Source organism: Rana temporaria, chromosome 6, assembly GCF_905171775.1.
Source record: "Rana temporaria chromosome 6, aRanTem1.1, whole genome shotgun sequence".
NCBI classification, from domain to species: domain Eukaryota; kingdom Metazoa; phylum Chordata; class Amphibia; order Anura; family Ranidae; genus Rana; species Rana temporaria.
In genome coordinates, this window is record NC_053494.1 from 200,346,047 (window position 1) to 200,370,864 (window position 24,818).

Here is a 24,818-nt window from a genome sequence, read left to right on the forward strand (position 1 = left end):
AACAATCGCCATTTTATTCTCTAGATTCTCTGCTAAAAATATATATATATAATATTTGGGGGTTCTAAGTAATTTTCTAGCAAAAAATACGGATTTTAACTTGTAAGCACCAAGGGCCAGATTCTTAGAGGAGATACGACGGCGTATCTCCAGATACGCCGTCGTATCTCTGCGTCCGGCCGGTCGTATCTATGCGCCTGATTCTTAGAATCAGTTACGCATAGATATCTATTAGATCCGACAGGCGTAAGTCTCTTACGCCGTCGCATCGTAACTGCATATTTACGCTGGCCGCTAGGGGCGTGTACGCTGATTTACGAGTCAAAACATGTAAATCAGCTAGATGCGCGAATTCACAAACGTACGCCCGGCCGACGCAATACAGTTACGCTGTTTAAGTTAGGCTTTTCCCGGCGTATAGTTACCCTTGCTATATGGTGGCGTAAGTGCGGCGTACCAATGTTAAGTATGGCCGTCGTTCCCGCGTCGAAATTTGAAAAAGTTACGTCGTTTGCGTAAGTCGTCCGTGAATGGGGCTGGACGTCATTTACGTTCACGTCGAAACCAATGACGTCCTTGCGGCGTACTTTGGAGCAATGCACACTGGGAAATTCCACGGACGGTGCATGCGCCGTTCGGGAAAAACGTCAATCCCGTTGGGTCAAGCCTGATTTACATAACACACACACACCTCTTCACAATTTGAATTAGGCGGGCTTACGCCGGCCTATTTACGCTACGCCGTAACATAAATAGGATACGTTACGCCCGCACAAAGTTACGCCATTCTACGTGAATCTAGCCCCAAATGTCAGAAATAGGCTTAGTCATGAAGGGGTTTTAATAAAATATTTCCAGCATACCCTAAAATCTATATAAAACCCGAGACAAGATGTGTGGCTACCATGAACTTAAGAGCCGGTTCACACAGGGGCGCCACGACTTCGGGGGCGACTCGGCCAGGCGACCTGAAGACGACTTCTAAGGCGATTTGCAAAATGACTTCTGTATAGAAGTCAATGCAAATCGCCCCGAGTCGCCCCCGAAGTAGTACAAGAACCTTTTTCTGAATCGGAGCGACTTGCGTCGCTCCTATTAGAACGGTTCTATTCACTACAATGGGACGCGACTTGTCAGGCGGCTGTGTCGCCTGACGAGTCGCCCCAGTGTGAACCGGGTCTTAAAGTGTGAAGCCATCCACAGATTCCCTCCCCAATGGTTGTATGTATTGATGTGTGCTGACCTTTTGCTTTGGGCGTGGTATCCCTCGCGGAACGTCGCTGTTCTCGCTCCCTCCTCTTCCTCAGTAGGTCTTTCTGGAAGGTGGCGATGGTGCGCAGCAGATCCTTCCCCTGAACCTCGCATGGAGGGAGCACCATACTACAATCCAGAAACTCATTAATGGCATTCAGGAGGTCTTGACGTTCTGCGGCTATGTATGCAGCTTCATGGAAAACCTGAAAGAGGCAAGAAGAACCTTCGTTAATGGTTTAAAAAATGATCGTGTGTGGGCTAAAACGATGTAAAAAAAAAACGCGCATGCTTAGAAGCAAGTTATGAGACGGGATCGCACGTTCTGGTAAAACTACCATTCATAATGGAGTAAGCACATTCATCACGCTGTAACAGACAAAAAAGCGTGAATCGTCTTTTACTAACACGGAATCAGCTAAAGCAGCCCAAAGGCGAATGGAACTTCCCCTTTATAGTGCCGTTGTACGTGTTGTGCGTCACCGCGCTTTGCTAGATCATTTTTTAAAAATGATAGTGTGTGGGCAACATCGTTTTAATGATGAAGTTGGGAAAACGTTGTTTTTTTTTCATGCTGAAAAATGATCGTGTGTACGCGGCATGAGTCTCCACTCGTGCTTAAAAAAACAAAACAAAAAAAACATTGAAATACATGCGTCCGGCACCCTGCATGTAGATTAGGGCCCGGGCACATGGATAAGGGGGGCGCGCCCCCAAATGGAGTGCCCACCACTGGTTGGTACTTTTCAGAGACAGGATTTAAAAAAGTAATTGAAGAGTACAAAATTTGGTGCAGCTCTGCCTAGAAAACAATCAGCTTTCCAGGTTTTATTGTCAAACCTTAAAGCGGAGGTTCACCCTAAAAAACATCTATATACCATTGCATCCAGCATACTTCCGACATCTACAGTATGCTGTTTTTTTTTTTTTTAGTTTGGCGTACATACCGTTTTATTGTTATTTTCCCCCCGGCTTCTGGGTTCTGGCTCCCGTTTGAGTGGGCGTTCCTATTCAGAGGTTAGATGATTGACGTCTGGTGAAAAACTTCCCCTGGCGCATAAGGAGCGTCACCAGTTTTCCGTAACTAGCTGACCTGCGAGTCGGCTCTATACCGCCGTGTAGAGCCGACTGCGCAGGCGCCATATAGAGCCGACTCGCAGGTCAGCTAGTTACGGAAAACTGGTGAGGCGCTTTATGCGCCAGGGGAAGTTTTTCACCAGAGGTCAATCATCTAACCTCTGAATAGGAACGCCCACTCCCGCTGGAGCCAGAACCCGGAAGCCGGGGGGGAAAACAACAATAAATGTACGGCAAAAAAATAAAAAATAAAATAAAAAACATCATATTGTAGATGTCGGAAGTATGCTGGATGTAATGGTATATAATTGTTTTAGGGTGAACCTCCGCTTTAATTCAACAAGCTGAAGTTAGAAGCTGATTGGCTACCATGCACAACTGCTCCAGTTTTAGTAAATCAACCCCATTGTCTTCTTACATTTCAAAAGGCAGGAAAAACATCCCCTGTACAGCAATTTGCTGATGTAAAAACTGGGTTGGATTCAGCTTCTGTGTCTCATTGAAGAGTTACGCTGCCTGTGGTGGATGGTGCCAAGTCGGCAAATGACCATACTGTCCAGACAGACTGGGGCAGATCCTCGTACAGCGGCGCATTTATGCGCCGGGCGTAGCGTTTCTAAGATACACTACGCCACGGTAACTTACTTTTTTTTTAATCCACAAAGAATCCGCGCCGTAAGTTACAGCGGCGTAGTGTATCTTTGGCGGCATAATGGCGCGGAATTCAAATGGCTGTGATGGGGGCGTGTTTTATGTAAATACGCCGTGACCCGACGTAAACAACGTTTTTTTTTAACTGCGCATGCGCCGTCCGTGGGGGTATCCTAGTGCGCATGCTCGAAATTAACCCGGAACAAGCCAATGCTTCCGACGGTGACGTCATTCTACGCAAATCCCTATTTGCGAACGACTTACGCAAACGATGTAAAAATTTCAAATTTCTACGCGGGAAGGACGGCCATACTTAACATTGAGTACGCCTCATAACAGTAGCTTTAACTATACGCCGGAAAAAGCCGAATGCAAACGACGTAAAAAAAATGCGCCGGCCGGACGTACGTTCGTGGATCGCCGTAACTAGCTCATTTGCATACTCGACGCGGAATTCAACGGAAACGCCACCTAGCAGCCACCGAAGAATTGCAGCTTAGATCCGACGGCGTACTAAGACGTACGCCTGACGGATCTTGCCGAGATGCCGTCGTATCTTGTTTTGAAGATACAAAACAAAGATACGACGCGCAAAATTTGAAATTACGCGGCGTATCAAGAGATACAATGGCGTAATTGTTCTGTGGATCTGCCCCAGACTGGGTCTAAAGAGGTATGTCAACACAACACCATGTTTTGCACTCCCATACTTTTAGTGTGTGAGTATAAACTTTATTTTATACTGTTTTAGGTGAATTTACCAGGGTCCTGGTCTCAAAAAGGTTGAGAAGCAATGATCTAGACCTCGCCATTGAATTTGCTGGTGACAAATAAATAAATGAAGTGAACTTTCAAGCTTTGTAAAACCACTTAGGAGCCTCAATGTGAAGAGCCTGTTGTGGTACACCATGACCATATGGTAACCATTACTGAGCTTATTCCCACAGTACTATATCAGTCACTGGAGCCTTGTAATCACCTAACAATTACTGGTAGCTCCATTGATTTCTGGAAAACATATATATTTCCTGCGCTGGTAAAATAACTGTAATTAAACCAATTAAATGAAAGAAAATAAATGCCAGCAGGGAATAATGATCACATGGCGTCATTGCGCTCTTAGGCACCCAGTTAAAGATCTCCCATAATCCTCTAGATAGCTCGGGGCGTGATCCCCCCATTTAGTCACATTCACCTTTTGCCATTGAGTCAAGGCTGTTAATAATATAAAATTGACTTTATTGTAACGAGTTGGCAGAATCGTTTAATGCGTTCCTTTACACGAGGCAGTAATTTCACCGTTCTCTCTGATATTTTGTAGCTCTCTAAAGGCTCCCTCCGCATGCGGTGAAATAATATTATAGTCAGTGAGAGAGATGATTATATTGGTGGGAAGGTATTCTTTCTGATACGGATCATCACAGGGAAGTTATTCAGCTCAGTAGCTACATAATTTCTAGGTAGAATATTTTAGAAGAGTAAATGAAAAGTAAGGTGGAACTGTAAAAAAAAAAGAGTTGTTAAAGGGAACGCAGGCCCGGATTCAGAAAGATGCGTGTATCTTTAGGCGGGCGTAGCGCATCTCATATGCGCTACGCCGCCGTAACTTAGACAGGCGAGTAGTGTATTCAGAAAGAAGTGCGCCCGAAGTTACGGCGGCGTAGCGTATATGGGCCGGCGTAAGCCCGCCTAATTCAAAGTAGGCTGGTAGGGGGCGTGTTGTATGCTAATGAATCGTGACCCCACATATTTGACGCACCTAACTAACATGCTCAGTATCACGTCGAATTTTATCCGTAAATTACGCCGGCTCAATGTTTAGTCGACGTGAACGTAACCTACGCCCATCCGTATTCACGGACGACTTACGCAAACGACGTCAAATACGACGCTGTTTCGACGTTTCCGACGTCCATACCTAACATGACTTACCCCTGCTTTATGAGGGGTAAAGTTACGCCGGACCGACGCCTTACGTAAACATCGTATATAGATGCGCCGGACGGAACTACGTTTGTGAATCGGCGTATCTAGGTCATTTGCATATTTGAATAGGAAATCAATGGGAGAGCCTGATGCGTCCAGCGTATATATGCGCCCACGATACGCCGGCGTAGGAAATTTACGTCGGTCGGAAGAAGCCTATTTTCAGGCGTATCTAGTTTTCTGGGTACGGCGCACAGATACGACGGCGCAAATTTACACTTACGCGGCGTATATCGAGATACGTCGGCGTAATTGCTTTCTAAATCCGGGAGGCAATTTTTTATTTTTTCTAGATAGGAAAGTGGTCAGATTATCTCAGCATTGTATGTTAATGTATTAAAAACCTTAAAGCAAAATTCTTGCCAAAATAAAAAGATTAAAATTAATAGATGATTAAAAGATCAAATAAAAAAAAAAACAGCTTTTGTTACAATATTTAATTTCTAATATGCAGTACTTTTTTTCAGCCACAAGATGCCCTCAGTCTGTTGGACAGCATCATTCTACCTTCTGAGCCTAGGCCACAGGTGTCAAACACAAGGCCCGCGGGCCGAATCCGGCCCTCCAGGCCATTTCATGCAGGTCTCGCTCCTCTTTTGCAGTTGCATGAGAGCTACAGCCCTCCTCTGGTCCCCATACTTTTTGCTTTCAAGCAATACATCCCGCTTCTTCCCATCAGCAGCATAAGGAAAGGGGGTGCACTGTGATGTAAGGGAGAGTGGGGGACTCAAATTCTGATGGTGGGTGGCTCTTGGCATCTAATGTAAGGATAGGGGATGCACTGGACATCTAATCTTACAGATACAACTGGACCTTTTGAGGGCAATCATTATGCTGATGCGGCCCGCAATAAAATTGAGTTTGACACCCCTGGCCTAGGCCATCCCAGGTAAGCTCCCATTCTGCGACTGGACAGTGAAAGGAGAAGCAGCACAGTGATGAGCTCATCTCTCTATCACTCTACTTCTTCCCCTATCAGCATGCTCCTTGTCAGCAAATGAAGACACTTCCTGTCAGATAAAACACTGTCAGTGAAGAGAAAATGAGTGAGTGAGTGAGTGAAAAACTTATAGAGCGCAACACTTGCGAACTGAATCGCCTCTGGGTGCTGTTTCCATTTCTTCTGTAAGGAAACCCTTTACCTCAGAAGAGATGGGTTTTAATCCTTCTCCTGAAGGCCAAGTGGTCCGACTCCAGTCGGATGGTGGTTGGTAGTGCATTCCACAGTCGAGGTCCTTGGACAGCAAATCTCCGATCTCCTTTGGATTTGTATCTTGCATTGGGTATTTCCAGTAGGTTTTGATTTGTTGATCGCAGAATGCGATTTGGGTTATAGGTTTTTATTATTTCGCATAGATATTGGGGAGCGTTTCCTTGAATACACTTGTGTGTTAGGCAGAGTGCCTTAAAAGTGATTCTGTCTTTCACTGGTAGCCAGTGAAGAGATCTAAGCGAAAAGGAGATTGACTTCCATGGTTTTTTCCAGTCACTAATCAAGCAGCCGTATTTTGAACGACTTGCAGACGAGTGATTTGTTATTTGGGAAGTCCTAAATAAAGGGCATTTGCGTAGTTCAGTCTGGAATTGATGATTGTTCCCACCACGACTGCAATGTCCTCTTTAGGGATAAAGGGGTAAGTCGGCGTAGTAGGCGCAGCAGATGATGGGATCCGCTGACTACTACCCTATTTGTGCATACATTGTCATGTAGGAGTCGAAGATGACTCTGAGACTTTTGACTTTGGTGCTAGGGGTGATAGTTTTACCCAGAATGGGTGGGGGAGTCCATGTTGACGCGGAGTGACTTTTCCGGATTGCGTGAAACAGGAGAAGCTCTGTTTTTGAACCATTGAGTTTAAGATAACTGGATGTCATCCAGTTATCTATTAGAGTGAGAGATCTCTCTAATCCAGGAGAATGATCCTTTTCGTTGCTGACGCGGAGATATAGTTGAGTGTCGTCTGCATATGAATGGTAAAGTAGCTTCTGGTTCCTGATGATTTCAAAGAGGGGACGGAGATAGATATTGAACAGTACCAGTGATAAGGGAGATCCCTGAGGGACTCTGCATGATACCGTATGCTTTCCTGATGTGAAAGATCCCAACTTCACTGTTTGTGAGCGGTTTTCCAAAAAGGAGGAGAACCATGGTAAATCTGCTTCTGCGACTTTGGCTACTTCAGCTAGCCTAGTAAGTAGTAGTCCATGGTCTACCGTGTCAAAGGCCGCACTAAGGTCCAACAGGATCAGGAGAGAGGATTCTCCTTCATCTGCGGCCTCTAGGACGTCATCCCATATTTTTACCAGAGAAGTTTCAGTTCCGTTCCGTGAGGATAAATCTTCTTAGTTGAGCTCTAGGTGAGTGTAAACCCAATAGGACATCCACCTTAATTTAGTATATCGTTTTTATCTATATATGTACATGGGGTTGGGGTGTAATCAGGTTGATTATTATGTGTCAGGACCAAGATCTGAACCCAGGACCTTGACTGCATCCAGCTGTAGCTCTCCTTGCTGAACCACTTGAGAGGTATGCTGTCTGAACCCTTGGAAAATCTTGCCTTGTACCTTTTTTATGGTGAAACTTGAACTCCTTACTCCTCCTATGAACTTCCTATTTTACCCATGCCTTGCACTTCCTGTTTGCCAGATTATTGTGCTCTCTCTAGTTGATATTTTGCCCCTTTGTGTACCTGCAGCTGTCCTTCTCTCAACTACCACTTGTTACCGCCCTTTGGCTTGTTCTTCAACTACGCTTTCGCTTTATCCCAACCTGCAACTACTTGTTACCAACCTTTGGCTTGTTTACTGGCTTTACTTCTGCTTGATTCCTACCTGTATATCTGCTACAGGACCTGCTTACCTCCTGGTAGGGCAATCCTGAGGGCCGCGACCTGGTACTAACACACAGCAAAACCCATCTCCACCATCAGGTGCTCTGTTGAATACCAGTTAGTACTTAGACCCTGCACATTGGGTAAGCCCGTGTTATCTGCTAGGACAGGGTTTCTCAACCAGAGTTCCGTGAAACTTTAGGGTTCCTCCAGAGATTGCTAGGGGTTCCTTGAGCAATCAGCAATTTCTTCCTCTCAGATAAGTTTCCACTGACGCCATTGATCTTTTTAGCTATCTGTAAGGGGGTAATTCTTCTCAATGACCAGAAGTGTAAGGAGCATTCTTCCCACTGACCATCACACTAAAGTATCATAAATTGTAGATATCATCATTTTTAGTAGGGGTTCCCTGGGACCGGAAAGATATTTCAAGGGTTCTTTTGTGTTGAAAGGGTTGAGAAAGGCTGCGCTAGGGTGACCTTCTTGTGTACTCATCCAGCTAATTATTATTAGCTGGTCCCCAGAACTGAAGAACGGGGAGAGCCGCGTGTAAACACGGCTTCCCGTGCTTCACTGTGGCGGCTGCATCGATCGTGTCATCCCCTTTATAGGGAGACACAATCGATGATGTCACTCCTACAGCCACACCCCCCTACAGTTGTAAACACACACTAGGTGAAACATAACCCCTTCAGCGCCCCCTGTGGTTAACTCCCAAACTGCAACTGTCATTTTCACAATAAACAATGCAATTTAGATGCATTTTTTGCTGTGAAAATGACAATGGTCCCAAAAATGTGTCAAAATTGTCCGAAGTGTCGCCATAATGTCGCAGTCACGAAAAAAAACGTTGTAAAAAAAAAAAAAAGTAGTAAAATTTTTTTTTTTTTTTATAAAAATGCAATAAAACTATCCCCTATTTTGTAAACGCTTTAAATTTTGCGCAAACCAACCGATAAATTTTTTTTTACCAAAAATAGGTAGAAGAATACGTATCGGCCTTAACTGAGGAAAAAATATGCTTTTTTTATATATTTTTGGGGGATATTTATTATAGAAAAAAGTAAAAAATATTGATTTTTTTTCAAAACTGTCGCTCTATTTTTTTTTAATAGCGCAAAAAAAAAAAAACGCAGAGGTGATCAAATACCACCAAAAGAAAGCTCTATTTGTGGGGAAAAAAGGACGTCAATTTTTTTTGGGAGCACGACCGCGCAATTGTCTGTTAAAGCGACACAGTGCCGAATCGCAAAACCTGGCCTGGGCATTTAGCTGCCTAAAGGTTCGGGGCTTAAGGCTGCATTCACACCTTGGCGTGCAAAATCGTGAATTGCGGCGACAAATTGCGGCGTTTTGTACCGTGATTTGCGGCGACAAAACGCCGCGATTGTGAATGCAGCCTTACCTCCTCTATGGAGATGGTTCACATCTCCTATGCCGAACGCCGAAAGCCGCCTGAAAAAAAGGTCCGGGACTTGTTTTCAGGCGGCAGGCGTACGGCGTTCGGCGTTCGGCGTGGAGATGTGAACCATCTCCATAGAGGGCAATGTGAAATAATCCCTCCAGCGTCTCAGGGGCGGCTGCGGCGTCGCACTACAGGCGTAGATACGCCTAGGTGTGAACGGGGGCTAAGTGGTTAAAGGAACCAATTTAGAAAATAAAAAACAAACCTTTACAACCACTTTAAGATGAAAATCAAGAAAAACTCCCCAGGGAATGTCAAATTAGCAACCTCCCCAATAAAAGACAGATGATTGTTCTGGGAATCAGGAACAGGGTGTTTTAATTGATATAACAACATAATGTAATTTAATGGTGACTACTGGGAGCAAAAAATTTAACAAAATACAGAAAGAGCTAATGTAGTGTAAATATACTGTATGTTAATGCGTATACTATAAAATCAAAACAGCTTATTATAGATAATTTAAGATTCCAATATATAATCACACATAGGGCTCGTGTCACTGGGTGTTATTATCAAATGTAGCTGTATGAGTTTGAATGCAAAATTCAGCAAAGGAACAGTTGTATCTGATGACATGCAACATAAAGTAGGTCAACGAGAACCAAGCACATTGAAAGAATATGAATGTTATTCCAGCTGCAGTGCAGCAGCCATTCATTATTGAGGTTGTTTTATGCCTCGTGCACACGGCCGGACTTTCCGAGAAAAAAGTCAGACTGGCTTTTTTTCTCGGAAAGTCCAGCCGTGTGTAGCCTCCATCTGACTTTTTTTCTCGGTAGTCCGACGGACCTTAGATAGAGAACCTGTTCTCTTTCTTTCCGTCGGACTTCCCACTGACTTTTGCACGGTCAAAGTTCCGACCGTGTGTACGAGGCATAAGTGGTCATTATGGGTTCCTTGAATGGTGACCATTGGTTTGCTCTTGCCTGCATAGTTGCAAAGCAAATATTTCTTTACTCTCCATGTGTAAGGAGGTATTAGAAGGAATTCTTGTATTCCCTAGTATATTTAATGGGGCCATTTTAGAATGAGAAACTTAGGTGTAGAGTTGGCAGAGAAGAAGCACAATTTAGGTCTAGCCCCATGGGTCACCGTGGGCCCCTTATTCAAGCAATTTAGTCTACTGAGTGAAAACTCTGGCTGGGGAATGCTCTGGGGTTCTTTTAGCTGGGCTTATTACTAGGAGCAGAAAAAAGTCTGCCTATTACAGCGAATGCTACGGACATAGGTGTGCGCAGCCTATTGCATTAGGGTGTGCACCCCAAGGCTCAAACACATATGCGTGTGTGTGTATGTGTATATATACTAACAATGTCAGTAGAGCAATGGACAGTGTCAGTAGGGCAGAGATTGGTGTCAGTATGGCAGTGGACAGTGTAAGTAGATTTAATTTTTATTATTTAATTTTTTATTATTTTTTACAATTTTATTTTTTAATATTTTTTATAATTTTGTTATGTATAATTTTTGTTTTATAATTTTTTATTTACAAATATTTTATAATTTGTTATTTATATATATTTTTTTATTATATTTTATATATATATATATATATATATATATATATTTTTTTTTTTAGAAGACCCATTAGGGGGCTTTGTCAAAATATCAGGGGTCTAAAAAGGGGGAATTTTCCCCATATGGGGTGATTAGGGTGTGCCCAAGCACACCTGGCACACCCTGTGCGCACGCCTATGGCTAATGAGTTGATAAGAATGCACATGTACTGACACTGCAGGAAGTAAAGCATTGGAAAGCAAGTTGGGCTTGTCTCTTATTAGTTTAGGAGATATCCCCTTATCATCATGTGCCGACGTTATCTGTACATTCGCATTGAAGCAACTGCTCGTACGAGTAGTTGCTTCAGCTGACGCGCTGCTACCATCATGCGCGGGAGTGACGTCATTGTGGATCCAGCCAATCACAGCACCGGAGCCCGCAATACACAGAAATAACTCTGGGAGTTATATCGCCGGCGGACCACTGTACGGGGACCGCTTCTGGGGCTTCGATCTAAGGTCAGTATTTCATAGTTCACCCTGGCTCATCCAGCAATTCTCTGGCTGAAAGCTCCTGACAGAGAACAACTTGCCTAATAAATTCTTTGAAAAACTTCAAGGTGTGTTGGTAAGTGTTGGGTGAGCAAGGCATGTCATCTTCAGGTGTGCAGAGAAATCACAAACCAAATTCAGATTCTCCTCTGGGGTGGTGCTACAATATCATATCTACAAGTTACTAATGATACCAACGCACTGAAGTGTAAATATAATAACCTTTTTGCCGGGGTAATCCGAGACCTGAAAATGGAGTAACCACCGGGGGAAAAAACAAGGGCTGAAAAAATGCAATCTTGTGCAAAACAATAAAGTAAACCGGAAGGATTGGCTAACTAATATCCAACACGTTGCATGGTCCAACTGAGCACTTCATCAGGTGTAGCCGAATAGTACTAGAAGTGGTGCTTACAACTTTCCAAAATAGGCTAATAAAGTAAAAACAAAGACAATAACAGTGCACCCTTTTTCTACTGTCCGGCTGTACAGAATTTTGTTTGTTACAAAATGATGGGGTGACTTTAAATAAAGCATGTACACATTTTGTACATCAACAACCTATGATACTCGCAAACAGCGTTTGCTTCCCCTGTTCATACCACTGTGCCTATTTGCCTTCTTTATACACAACCACTTTCTGGATTGTTTTCATAACTATACCTTCTGTACCTTCTGTATTGAACTGTACTGTAATTGTGCTGTCCCCTCTATACATTATAAAGCGCTGCGTAAACTGTTGGCGCTATATAAATCGTGTATAATAATAATAATAACTGTGGCTTAAAGTGGTTGTAAACTCTCAAAAAAAACCTGCAATACAAAGGCATCATGAGCTAGTGGGCATCACATACTAAGTGATTATGAAATACCTACCTTAGATTGAAGATGTTGCAGCAGTCCCTGTACACCGCTGTGAGCAGTGACATGCAGAGGCGTCCCTAGGGGGGGACCAGAGGGGGCCCTGACCCTCCCAACATCATGCTGTGCCCCCCCAAAAAAAAAAAAAATATTTTTTTTTGCAATTTTTGTATTTTGCTCCCTGAGAGGGAGAGCGTCCCCAGTCAGCTCTGCGGGGGATTCCTCCCCCTCCCTGTGCTCGCCGACACTGCATAATGCGAGCGCTCACACAACCAGATATTCTAGCCTGGGCCGTGTTTAAGTGTGTGCACTGCAGACTGCAGTACACTGTAATCACTGAACTACATTATCTCCATCCCTTCTCCCCCCCCCCATCTGTCTCCCTCCCCCTCTCCTGTTCTTTCAAAACATTCACAATTTACTTTTACTTTCAGTTAGGCAGATAATATACAGTGCAAATTTCTTTCCTGCATCCACAGATTGCAGGAAAGAAACTTGCATGAACCCCCCATCAACAGACAGTGGTGACAGGGGAATATCCCTCCTGCCCAGCAATTGTATTCTCCCAACAAACAGTGATTATCACCAGTGACTATACAGCAGCCACTAGTGATAATTATAAGAGAATCTGCTCATTAATGGTTCAAATCTCAGCCAGTTTCTGCTGAGATTTAAACTGTCTATGGCTGGTCTTAGCTCTTAGGCAGCCCATACATTGATTAGCACTGTGGAGTGTCGGCTTTCTGGCGTGATCGGGCATGTGGGATTTCAAACACACCCGAGCCCATCTCACCTGGATCACATGCCAATCAGCATGTCAACAGAGAAGGTTATACAGCATTACTGCTGCTAGGTGACCAGCTGGGGGCTCGGCTCTCTATAACCAATAGTGCCAGCCTTCCCCTGCATGCACCCATAATGTCACCAGCACTAGGTCCTAATAGACTGTCATCGCTGCCAAGGAGACAGATGCCAGACCAGCGCTGTAAATAGCAGGGACAGGACAGCTGGGGATCCCCACTGTGGCAGAACACCAGGGCCCGGTGGCAAGACAACCTTTGCAACCCTGATAGTTCTCCCACTGCTTTGGACCCTTATATTTTCTTGGTGTGCTGGTGACATATATCTCTTGTTTTCTGCCACCCTGGGGGGCCCCAGTATAGTAGGAAGGGAGCTCACTGCAGAACATGTGAAAGGGCCCATAGTGGGATCGTAGTAAAGGGCCCCAGGATATATATTATATTATATATATATATATATATATATATATATATATATATATACACAATTGTATTTTATAGTTGGCCCCCCTACTTTTGTCCCTGTCCCCCCATGTGCCCCCCTTAAATATGAAAGCTGGAGACGCCACTGGTGACATGTCTCTGGGTTTGCGGGCTCCGGCCATGTGATTGGCCGGAGCCGCGATGACTTTGCTCCCACGCATGCTTGCGGGAGCCGCCGGTCACAGCACAGCCACTGAAGAAACGGCACGAGCGAGCCGTTTCTTCAGTGAGCATGTGCCAATGACTGCGGCACATGCGGATACAGGGGTAGATTCAGGTAGAATGGATTAAATTTATGCGGGCGTAGCGTATCTCCGATAGGCTACGCTGCCGTAACTTAGTGAGGCAGGTTCTGTATTCACCAAGAACCTGCGCCCTAAGTTACGGCGGCGTAGCGTAAATCTGCTGACGTAACCGCGCCTAATTCAAATTGTGAAGAGGTGGGCGTGTTTTATGTGAATAAAACATGACCCCACATAAATTACGTTTTTGACTAACGGCGCATGCGCCGTCCGTGTAAGTAACCCAGTGCGCATGCTCCAAATTAACCCGCAAAAAGCCAACGCTTTCGACGTGAGCGTAAATTACGCACATCCCCATTCACGGACGACTTACGCAAACGACGTAACATTTTCAAATTTTGACGCGGGAACGACGTCCATACTTAACATAGGATACGCCTCATATAGCAGGGGTAACTATACGCCGGAAAAAGCCTAACGTAAACGACGTAAAAAAATGCGCCGTATGTTTCTGAATCGGCATATCTAGCTAATTAGCATATTCGACGTGTAAATATACGGAAGCGCCACCTAGCGGCCAGCCTTAAATTACAACTAAGATACGATGGCTTAAGAGACTTATGCCGATCGGATCTTAGTCAAATCTATGCATAACTGATTCTATGAATCAGGCGCATAGATACGACGCCGCACACTCAGAGATACGATGGCGTATCTGGAGATACGACGGTGTATCTCCAGATCCTACCTGAATCTACCCCACAGTGAATATCTCCTAAACGGTTCAAGTTTAGGAGATATTCACAGTACCTACAGGCAAGCCTTATTATAGGCTTACCTGTAGGTAAAAGTGGTAGTACAGAGTTTACAACCACTTTAAATGGAAGAAGGACAAAAATGTTTTGAGTTTTTGGGTCTTTACACCTGACATTATATATATATATATATATATATATATATATATATATATATATAGAGTAACTCAACCAGGGCTGGAAGAACTGACCTTATCTGACATGAGGGTGGAGATGGAACGCCCCATCTCATGGTAATCCATATTAGATTGGCTGGGTCCGAGCAAGATAAAGAGGAATCGGACAGGAATGGGAACCTCCAGGACCGACTCCAGCAGGACAGCCTCGTTGAGACGCACAAAAGCTGTGGCAGGGTTAGCCAGGAACTCCACGCAACCTGCGGTATACAATAGACATTATGAACACCTTTATAAGCATTGTATCAATTACCACCAACAGAAGGCCAAGAGAATCATCATCACTGCTGTTTGGCTGAATTACTTCTAGATACTTAAAAGTCCAACTGCAAGCTTGGGTATGTGAATGAATGAATGAAAAACTTATATAGCGCAGCACATGCAAACCAAATCGCCTCTGTCCCCCCATAACCCCCCTGGAGCATCCCCCCAACAAAATCCACGTACATACCTTTTTTGCTTTTTACAATCTTTATCCTCTGGAAGTCGGAAGATCAAAAATGCAGCAGAGATTCAAATTCCTGTGAGCTCAGGAAGAAGACTTCATGCCCTGGGCTCACAGGAAATGGGCTAAATGACACCAGGCATCATTTAACCTGGAAGATCAGCAGTAGTAGCAAAATGCTGAATGGCACCAGAGGTGCTTATTTAGATTTACAAACTGTAAGACCCCCCTTTCACACGGAGGCAGTTTTCAGGTGTTTTAGCGCTAGAAATAGCCTCTAAATAGTGCCTAAAAACCGCCTGCCCATTTATTTCAGTGTGCCCTTTTACACTCGGGCGGTGCGCTTGTGGAACGTTTGGAAAAGTCCTGCAAGCGGCATCTACAGCGCTCCCAAAATGTCCTGCCCATTGAAATGAAAAGCGCTTCGGAAGTGCCACAACACGGGCGTTTTTAACCCCTTCTTCGGGGGTTAAAAGCGCCCCGTTAGTGGCGCAAAAGCACCACTTAAACAGCGCTAAGGCGCCGCTAAAACGAGCGTTACTTTAACGCTAACAGCCAGAGCTTGCAGTGTGAAAGGGGTTTTAGGGATGAATTTATGTCTTCTTTGCCCGTAGACAATGGTGCAGGTGCACTGAGCGTGCCGCTAGTGAAGGCAATCATGCCGTCACTGCCGGCTCCCGCGCGCAGACAAAAATAGGATTTTATGCTTACCGTAAAATCTCTTTCTCTGAGTTCACGGATGGACACAGCCTTAATCTTGACATAGTGGGAAATAGCCTATCTTTAGGAGAGACTAGGCAGAAAGTGTTAACAACTTCAAATCCGAACCGCCAGGCCCAGGGTGCCGTCCCACTGACTATATCCTCTCAGCCTGCACCAGGCAGTTCAATTCGGAGCAAGCAGTACAAACTTTAAAGAAAAAGAGGGGTGGGTGCTGTGTCCATCCATGAACTCAGAGAAAGAGATTTTACGGTGAGCATAAAATCCTATTTTCTTTTTCGTTCATGGATGGACACAGCCTTAATCTTGACATAGTGGGATGTCCCAAAGCAGTGTCAAAATGAGGGGTGGGAGGCATAAAATTAAACTTCACCCCAAAACAAAACAGAGCTCCTCAACTGAGGAGTTGTAACTCTAAACAGCTGCCTGCAAAACTTTGCGGCCGAAGAAGCATCCGAAGATGCACTCACATCAACTTGTAAAGTTTAGTGAAAGTGTGACCAGGCGACCAGGTCGCCGCCTTACACACCTGGGAAACAGACACTTGATATCAGAACGCCCAAGGTGCACCATTGCCCTGGTCGAATGCATTATGATAGGGGGGCGCCCGACCCTTTATGGCGTAAGCCTGATCAGGATCTGTCGGGTCCACCTCAAAATGGTGGCCGATGAGACCGCTGGGCCCTTCTTGGGACCAGCCACCGAAACAAACAGTGAGTCTGAACTCCGGAACGGAGCAGTAACAGACAAGTATATTCTCGGAGCTCGGACAACATCCAAGGGATGCCACGTCGTCTCCTTAGGATTCGTCGGATGAGGACACAAGTATGGCAGTACAATTTCTTCCTTGAGATGGAAGGTCGAAAATAAAAATATTCTTTCTTATTCTTGTGGAAGATCAGATAGGGAGCATTTCATGACAAGGCTGCCAGCTCAGAACCCGTCTTAACTGACATAGCCACCAAAAGGACCACCAAAGTGTCAACAAGAGAACTTCCCTAATGTTCTCAATGGTGGTTCTGAGGCACCTAGAGGTCATGCCTTTAAGGACATTGACTGTGAAGCAGGATGACGTATGGGACCTTGCGACAGCAAGTACTCTGATAGCGGTAGACGCCAAGAGACGTCTGCAATTCAAATCCCCACGGAGGTAGTGGAGGACGGACTGGAGGGGCCACAAATGCCGAACCCCCTGTACAAATGTTCTCACTAGAGAGTGAGTCGCCAGGGGTCACTGAAAGAAAACAGCCAAGGCAGATATCTGCCCCTTAATCATGCTTAAAGCAAGCTTTTGGTCCACCCTGCGCTGTAAGAACAACAGGACTCCGGACACTATATAAGTCCGTAGATTCCACTTAATTTCCTCGCAAAGGGCTAAGTAAGCTCTCCAAGTGCGATAATAAATCCTCCTAGAGGATAACTTCCTAGCCTTTCTCATGGTAGGAATTACAGAACCCGTTCTCTTAGTACCTGGCTTTCAATAGCCATGCCGTTAAAGCCAGCGACTGTAAAGCAGAAGGCAGTATGGGACCTTGTGACAGCAGGTCCTCTCTCAGCGGCAGACGCCAAGGGTTGTCTGCTACTAGCCGCACTAGATCGGCATACCAAGGACGTCGAGGCCAATCCAGAGCAATTAGGATCATAGGAATCCCCTCTGCCTCCACTCTGGGAAGCAGAAGAGGCAGGAGCTTTAGAGGAGGGAAGGCATATATTAGCCGGTACTGACTCCACGGCGCCACTAACGCATCTGTCTCGTCCGCCCATGGGTCTCTTGACCTGGCCACAAACCTCAATACCTTCCGATTGAGTCGAGATGCCAGGAGATCTACGTCTGGCGTGCCCCATCTTGGGCAAAGAAGCTGAAACGCCTCCGGGTGCAGATACCATTCTCCTTGGTTCAGCATCTGGCGACTCAGGTAGTCCGCCTGCCAGTTTTCCACACCTGGAATGTATATGGCCGACAGGGCGGGTATGCTCCTTTCTGCCCACCTTAGGTTGTGAGCGGCTTCTGACGCTGCAGCCAAGCTTTTTGTTCCTCCTTGATGGTTGACATATGCCACCGCCGTGGCGTTGTCCGACTGGATCCTGACTGGACGCCCTCATAGCCTCTGATACTATGTGGAGAGGCACAGCCTGACCGCCAGAAGTTCCAGGACATCGATCGTCAAATGGTAATCCTCTGGAGGCCAGCGACCCAGGGTCGACTGAACCCCCCAGACTCCCCCACCGGTAAGGCTGGCATCCGTCGTGATGACTATCCAGTGAAAGGAAAGAAATGACTTCCCAGACAGAAGTGCCGGTGAGGTCAGACACAAGGGAGGCCCTGACCAAGTGGCTCACCCTGATTTGATAATCCAGGGATGATGGGCGCTTGTCCCCTCTGAACAGAATTCATTTATGTAACACTCGCGTTTCAGATTGCGCCTATGGTACCGCCTCGAAGGAGGCCACCATGAGGCCCGGGACTCGCATGCAAAAGCAGAGTGACGACCCTTCTGGGATGTCAACTACCGCACCGCAGCCCGAAGGGTCTGCAACTTTTCCACAGGGAAGAAAACCTTTGGCTCTGAGGAGTCCAGAATCAATCCCAGATATACTAGGCGTAGAGTCGGTACCATTACAGACTTCTGAATGTTCAGTAGCCACCCAAAATAGGGCTTCCTGACGAGTCGGTTGTAGCTGGAGGGAGAAAAATCTGTTTGGTGGGCAAGATAGAATTCTATCTTGTACCCTGAAGACACTACTTTGCAAACCCACCGGTCGGGGACTTGAGATGTCCACCGGGTCGTGAAATCGCGAAGACGTCCCCCCACCCGAGAGATGGATGGGGGCAAACCTTCATGCAGACGTAGCTTTGTCTGCAGGTTTGTTGAGTTTGCGAAACCAGGGACGTCTCAGTCCCTGAGCAGGCGCTTTATCGGCCTGTGGTCTTTTGCCCGCCGTACTGGGTGGACGAAAAAAACGCCTGTGTGCAGTAAAGAAGGGCCCTTGCCTACGGCGTGGCTCCTTCCCCTTTTTGGACTGTGGGAGCAGTGTGCTCTTACCTCCTGTAGCATCTTTAATTATGTCATCCAGGGAAGTTCCAAAAAGTCTGTCGCCCTTAAGGGCAAGTCCATCAGGACTTTCTTGGAAGATTGGTTGGCGGACCAAATCTTAACCAAAGTAGACGGCGTAACGCCACCGCCTGACCTGAAGATCTGGCCAGCAGAGGAATAGTGTCCTAGGCTGATTCAAAAATGAATTTTAGGCCTTGTACTAGTTGGTCAGCTAGGGCTACCTCGTTCGAGGAAGCCTGACGTGCTTGTAACCCATTAAGCAGCATCTTTTGCCCTTTCCGTGAGTGTCTGAGACACCAGGGCCCCAACTATGGTTGGGCGTACCGCCGAACACACTACCGTGTACAGGTTGCGGGTGATCGCCTCAGCCTTCTCGTCCGCAGGGTCCTTGAAGGCGGGAGCCCCCTCCACTGGTAAGGTGGAGGCTTCCATCTTCCCCTGGTCTTCCTTCCGGGCTCATGGGCTGCGGCTGCTCGAATGGCCGAGCCGCGATGACGTCACTCTGGCGCATGCGTGTGGGAGTCACGGCCATGCCACAGAGCTCTAAAGGAACGTCACAGGGATGCCAACCAAGCAAATATCTTCTAAACAGTGCACGCGGAGATATTCATTTAACTTACAGATAAGCTTTATTATAAGCAGAGATTATCAATTATATCATGCAAAGAATCTTTTGTCTAGCTTTATTATAAGCTTACCTGTAGGTAAAAATCAACAACCAGAGTTTACTAGCACTTTATGTTACTTACTTTATGGCCATTTGAGCATTTCAGAGTTGGGTGGATCACAAATTTCCCACGTTCAATAAATATCACATGCAGTCATTTAACTACATCATGAGCAGAGGTCATTGCCGTGTCAATGCCCAGAACAAATTTAGCAGCGTCAGTATTTTATGGTTAAAGAGTCATCAAAGTAAATTGATGCTTGGTAATACCTTCAAGGTGAAGGTTGAGGAGTTTTTCTGCCATAGTGTTTTACTAATTTACCATGTTTGTACATGGGAAAATACTTTTTTTTTACACATTTATTTTTCTATAAATTCATTATTTTGCAACATTGTACTTCCTCATTTAAAAATGTATTTATTTCTGTTTGAGCCACAAATACTTAACCTAAAGCCCAACGCCTGAAGCTCCAAAAAGTTTTGGAGCTACTTTTGTAGCTTGATTTGGGCACATTGATGCATTTTTTTAAAGTTTTTTTTCCCCATAGGAAAAATGTGCCACTCGCATGTTTTTGAGCATTTTTCTGCTCAAATGCAGAAATAAAATAAAATAAATAATAACAATACATAATAAATAAATAAATTAATAAACATAAATAAATACATTAAATAAATATATTAGAAAATGAAAATAAATTAACTCCTAACACTAACCCATTAATCCCTAACCAAAAAAATAATACAATTAATAAATAAGTGTTAATAAATAATCAAATAATAAATAAAAGTTAATAAAATTGCTGAAAAAAGCTGAAAAGCATAGCAATAAATGATGAAACAGATGATTTTTTTTCTCTATTGGCTAATAAAAAAACAAACAAAGCGCAAACGCGTTAAAAACACTGTACAAAATTGCACGAAAACACTACAGAACACACATAAAACATGCAAAATGACCAAAAAAAATCTCAAAAACATGATGGTGTAAATGTGGCCTTTAAGGTGTCACAATGGTTTATGATTGATGCTATATATCACTGTGGAATTTTATACAAACAAACATTTAACTTTATGGATATTAGACCACTGATATTAATATAGAAACCTTTTAAGGGTGCACCTTAAGACCCCTTTGACACTGGGGTGGTTTGAAAGCGCAATTGTGCTAAAAATAGCTCCTGCAAACCGACCTGAAACAGCGGCTGCTGTTTCTCCAGTGTGAAAGGCCCGAGGGCTTTCACACTGAGGCAATGCGCTAGCAGGACCGCTCCAAAAGTCCTGCCAGCCGCATCTTTGAAGCGGTGAAGGAGCGGTGTGTTTACCGTTCCTCCACCGCTCCTTCCCATTAAAAAGCAATGGGAAACCTGCGGCTATACCGCCGGCAATCCCCCTGGAAGATGTCATTCTACTGACGAAACGGCGTAGGGAGGAACGGCGTGCTGACGTCATCATTGTTTGCCCGCGACTATCCGGAAGGAACGAGCGGATTATACAAGCCGGCCGGCTTTTACATTTTTAAACACACGCCAACTTACTATTTTGGATATGTGAGTGCATAAATTTTATTTTTTCAATAAATCGCTGTGTTAGCAGTACTACTCTATGTTTGCCCTTCTTGTCTTTACTCCTGGGTTTAACGCATGAGTGCGTTCTGGCTAAGGAGTACCCATTGTTTTCATCTGGTGTGGAAGAACCTAGCTGGGGAACGGAGGTTACCTATCAGTACTACATGTGATTTATTAATTGGTGTTCGGTAAGCAGGAAATTTTACCTAAGGTGGAGGTGCTTCAATCAGCTGTTTTTCACTTATTGTGGATTTTTCTTTCCAACACAACTCGGTGCTTATATGAAGATTTGTCACGTTCAATCAACCTCTAGCTAACCACAGCTATATGGACTCTATATATTCCTGTGCACTATTTCACTTTTGTATTTATTAGCACATAAGCACTTTTCTTGTGATGTGTATAATTGTTCACTTTATCATGTCAGTAATGATTTACACACGCCTACCATATTAGCAGCGCAGCAATCATTCTTTTTATACCGCCGGCAATGTGCCTCTGCAGAGGTGCATTGCGGGCGGTATTAACCCTTTTTCGGCCGATAGCGGGGGTAAAGCCGCACCGCTAGTGGCCGAATACTGCCGTAATTCCAACGGTAAAGCACCGCTAAAAATAGCGGCGCTTTACCACCTCGCACCTCCCACCCCAGTGTGAAAGGAGCCTAAAAGTCCTGTAATATATTTTGTTTTGTTTTTCATACCTGTTTTGGGATGTGGTGTCGTTTTTTAATTCTCTATGAGACCCCCCTTCTTTTTTTATATTTTCCAATGTATATGCACATTAATGTTTTATCTTAAAGCGGTAGTAAACCCACAGATTTTTTTTTTCTAAACATGTAAGGCAAAAGGCATAATGAGCTAGTATGCACCACATACTAGCTCATTATGAAATACTTACCTTAGAACGAGGCGTCGGTATCTCACCCGGTCCACGCAGAGGGAGTGAACATTTTCCCTCGGCGTGTCTTCCGGCTATCGCAGCTCCGACGCTGTGAGTGGCCGGAGCCGTAATGTCATCGCTCCCGCGCATGCGCGTGGGAGACTTCTTTCCGGCAAGGTCCGGAGTCTGCCGGACCTTTCAGCTGGCGAATTTAGAGCGCCTTTGCGCCGCTGAAGTCAGTGGCTCATTGCGAGGGGAATATCTCCTAAGCCGTACAGGTTTAGGAAATATTCTTTTTACCTACAGGTAGATATATAGCTAGATTCAGAGAGAATGGCTTAACTGGCATATACGCTACGCCGCCGCCGTCCGTGGACATATCCCAGTGTGCATTGCTCCAAAGTACGCCGTTTCGACGTGAACGTAAATTACGTCCAGCCCTATTCGCGTACCACTTACGCAAACGACGTAAAAAGATAGGCTTTTTCCAACGTCCATACCTTGCATGGGCTGCGCCACCTGGGGAGCAGCTTTATCTTTACGCCGGCGTATCTCTTACGTAAACGGCGTAACTAATTGCGACGGGCGCACGTACGTTTCTGAATCGGCGCATCTAGTCATTTGCATATTCTAAGCCAAACTCAACGGAAGCACCACCTAGTGGCCAGCGTAAATATGCACCCTAAGATACGACGGCGTAGGAAACTTACGCCGCTCGTATCTTAGCCTAATTTAAGCGTATCTGGTTTCCAGAATACGCTTAAATTTACGACGGCGTAGATTCAGAGTTACGACGGCGTATCTACTGATAACTGTCTCTGAATCTAGCAGATAGGCTTACCTGTAGGTCAAAGTGTAAAAATAGGGTATACAACGGCTTTAAGGACACAGGTGGAGATGGTAGAAAGAGTTATCAATGTGATGTTAGTATATTTGGTGCCTAACTAAAAATATTAACACATGCAAGCTTTCAGAAGACTAAAGTTCCTTGTCATTTTTTTATTATCGTTATTAATATTTAGATTTTACTTCTATGTGCCTTTGTATATATTTTTTGACATTTCAGCTTTCATCTGTCAATACTCCTAAACAAGGAGTCTAGGGATCCCAAAAACCTTCCTTGCTTTTTAATACTTTCAGTAAGACCCCTTTCACACTGAGGAGTTTTTCAGGTGGTACAGCGCTAAAAATAGCGCTGCTATACCGCCTGAAAAACTCCTGCCCAGCAACCTCAATGTGAAAGCCGGAGGTCTTTCACACTGATGCGATAAAAAAATCTCCTGCAAGCAGCATCTTTGGAGCGGTGAGAGGAGCTGTGTGTATACCGCTCCTCAGGGCCGGGACAAGGGGTGGGCAGGAGGGTCGGCTGCCCTGGGCACTGTGGTGTCATGTGAGGTGGGTGGGGGGGCACCAAAAGGAGGTTGGGGAGGGGAATTTGTGTTGGGAGGGGGAATTTGTTGGGACAGCAGGGGATAAGAATCGTTCAAAAAGGGGAAATTTTAGTAGTGTGAGTAGTGATGATTTGGGTGGATTTGTGTTGGAAGTGGGGACTTGGAGGGAAGAAGATTTGTGATAGGAGGGGGAATTTTAGAGGGTCTATGCTAGGAGGGGATTTTTTTGGGGTGGGGGAGAAGGTATTTGTGCTAGCAGGGATGATTGAGGGGGGGGGATTTGTGCTAGGATGGGGATTGGGGGGAATTTATGTTGGGAGGGGGGTGTTTGGAGTGGGAATAGAGGATTTGTGATCAGAGGGCAAATTTGAGGGGTAGAGCATTTGTACTAGGATGGGGGAATTTTTTTTTTGGGGGGGGTGGGGATTTATGCTGGGGCATATGGGGAATGAGAGGATTTGGGCTTAGGGGGAATGGGGGGGGGATTTGTGCTGGGAGGGGGATTTCATCAGGGGGTGGATTTTTATTGGGAGGAGGTGGGATATATGCTTAAAGAGGGGGGGGGGATTTTTGCTGACACATAATGCTAATACATCTTGGAGGGGGGGGGGTGCAATTTGGAATGCTCGCCCTGGGCTATAGATTACCTTGTCCCGGCACTGCCGCTCCTTCACCGCTCCTTCCCATTTAAAACAATGGGAAACCGCGGTAATACCGCCCGCAATGCGCCTCTGCAGAGGCGCATTGCGGGCAGTATTAACACTCTATTAACACTTTATCGGCCGCTAGCGGTGCGGTATTAACCCCCGCTAGCTGCCGATAAAGTGTTAGCGGGGGTTAATACCTCTAACTGCATCACCTGGACAATAATTGTTGTAATAATGCCTTTATTCCTTCCAAACACAGAACATCACTTGTTTCGCAATCAATAAGTAGAGAATAATCTGATCTACTAACCCACAAGCACAACAGTAGCTTCTGCATGCTCCGGGATCTTCTCCATTAATTTCCAATGCTTTATACGATGACCATCGGGACCATTCAGTGTTTTCTACACCAGAACAGGACAGCAAAGAACAAGGTAATAGTCCAATGGAAAAACCAACCCAAATCCTAGCACATTTTGAAACATTACTTTAAATCAGCCCATGTTCAAGACTCTCATATGGGTGTCAATCTATGTGAGGCAATTTCCCAAAGTCCTACTCAACCAAAGCAATTGGACAGATCAAAAAACATTGACTTTTGTTATTTTAAAGCCACTAGATAAAACAGCCCCAAGATCATCTTCTCCTTCACTGTCTAAACAGGAACACTTATGGAAACCAAGCATTTCTGTTAATGGCTGTAGCTGAGCCAAGAGACATAGTGAAAGGATTGCATTTGCGTGTTCCTCTACC

At 45.1% G+C, this 24,818-nt stretch overlaps 1 protein-coding gene across 1 annotated transcript in view; it reads right to left on the reverse strand.

Annotated features, from left to right (window-relative positions):
• The window catches only part of LOC120944153 (anion exchange protein 3-like), a 76,328-nt gene that overhangs the window by 33,407 nt on the left and 18,103 nt on the right, over positions 1–24,818 (reverse strand). The window contains exons 6-8 of the mRNA XM_040358068.1: positions 24,376–24,469; positions 14,711–14,895; positions 1,244–1,457 (exon numbers count right to left, since the gene is read on the reverse strand). Of these exons, the coding sequence (XP_040214002.1) occupies positions 1,244–1,457; positions 14,711–14,895; positions 24,376–24,469 (493 nt within the window). The remainder of the gene's footprint in view (positions 1–1,243; positions 1,458–14,710; positions 14,896–24,375; positions 24,470–24,818) is intronic.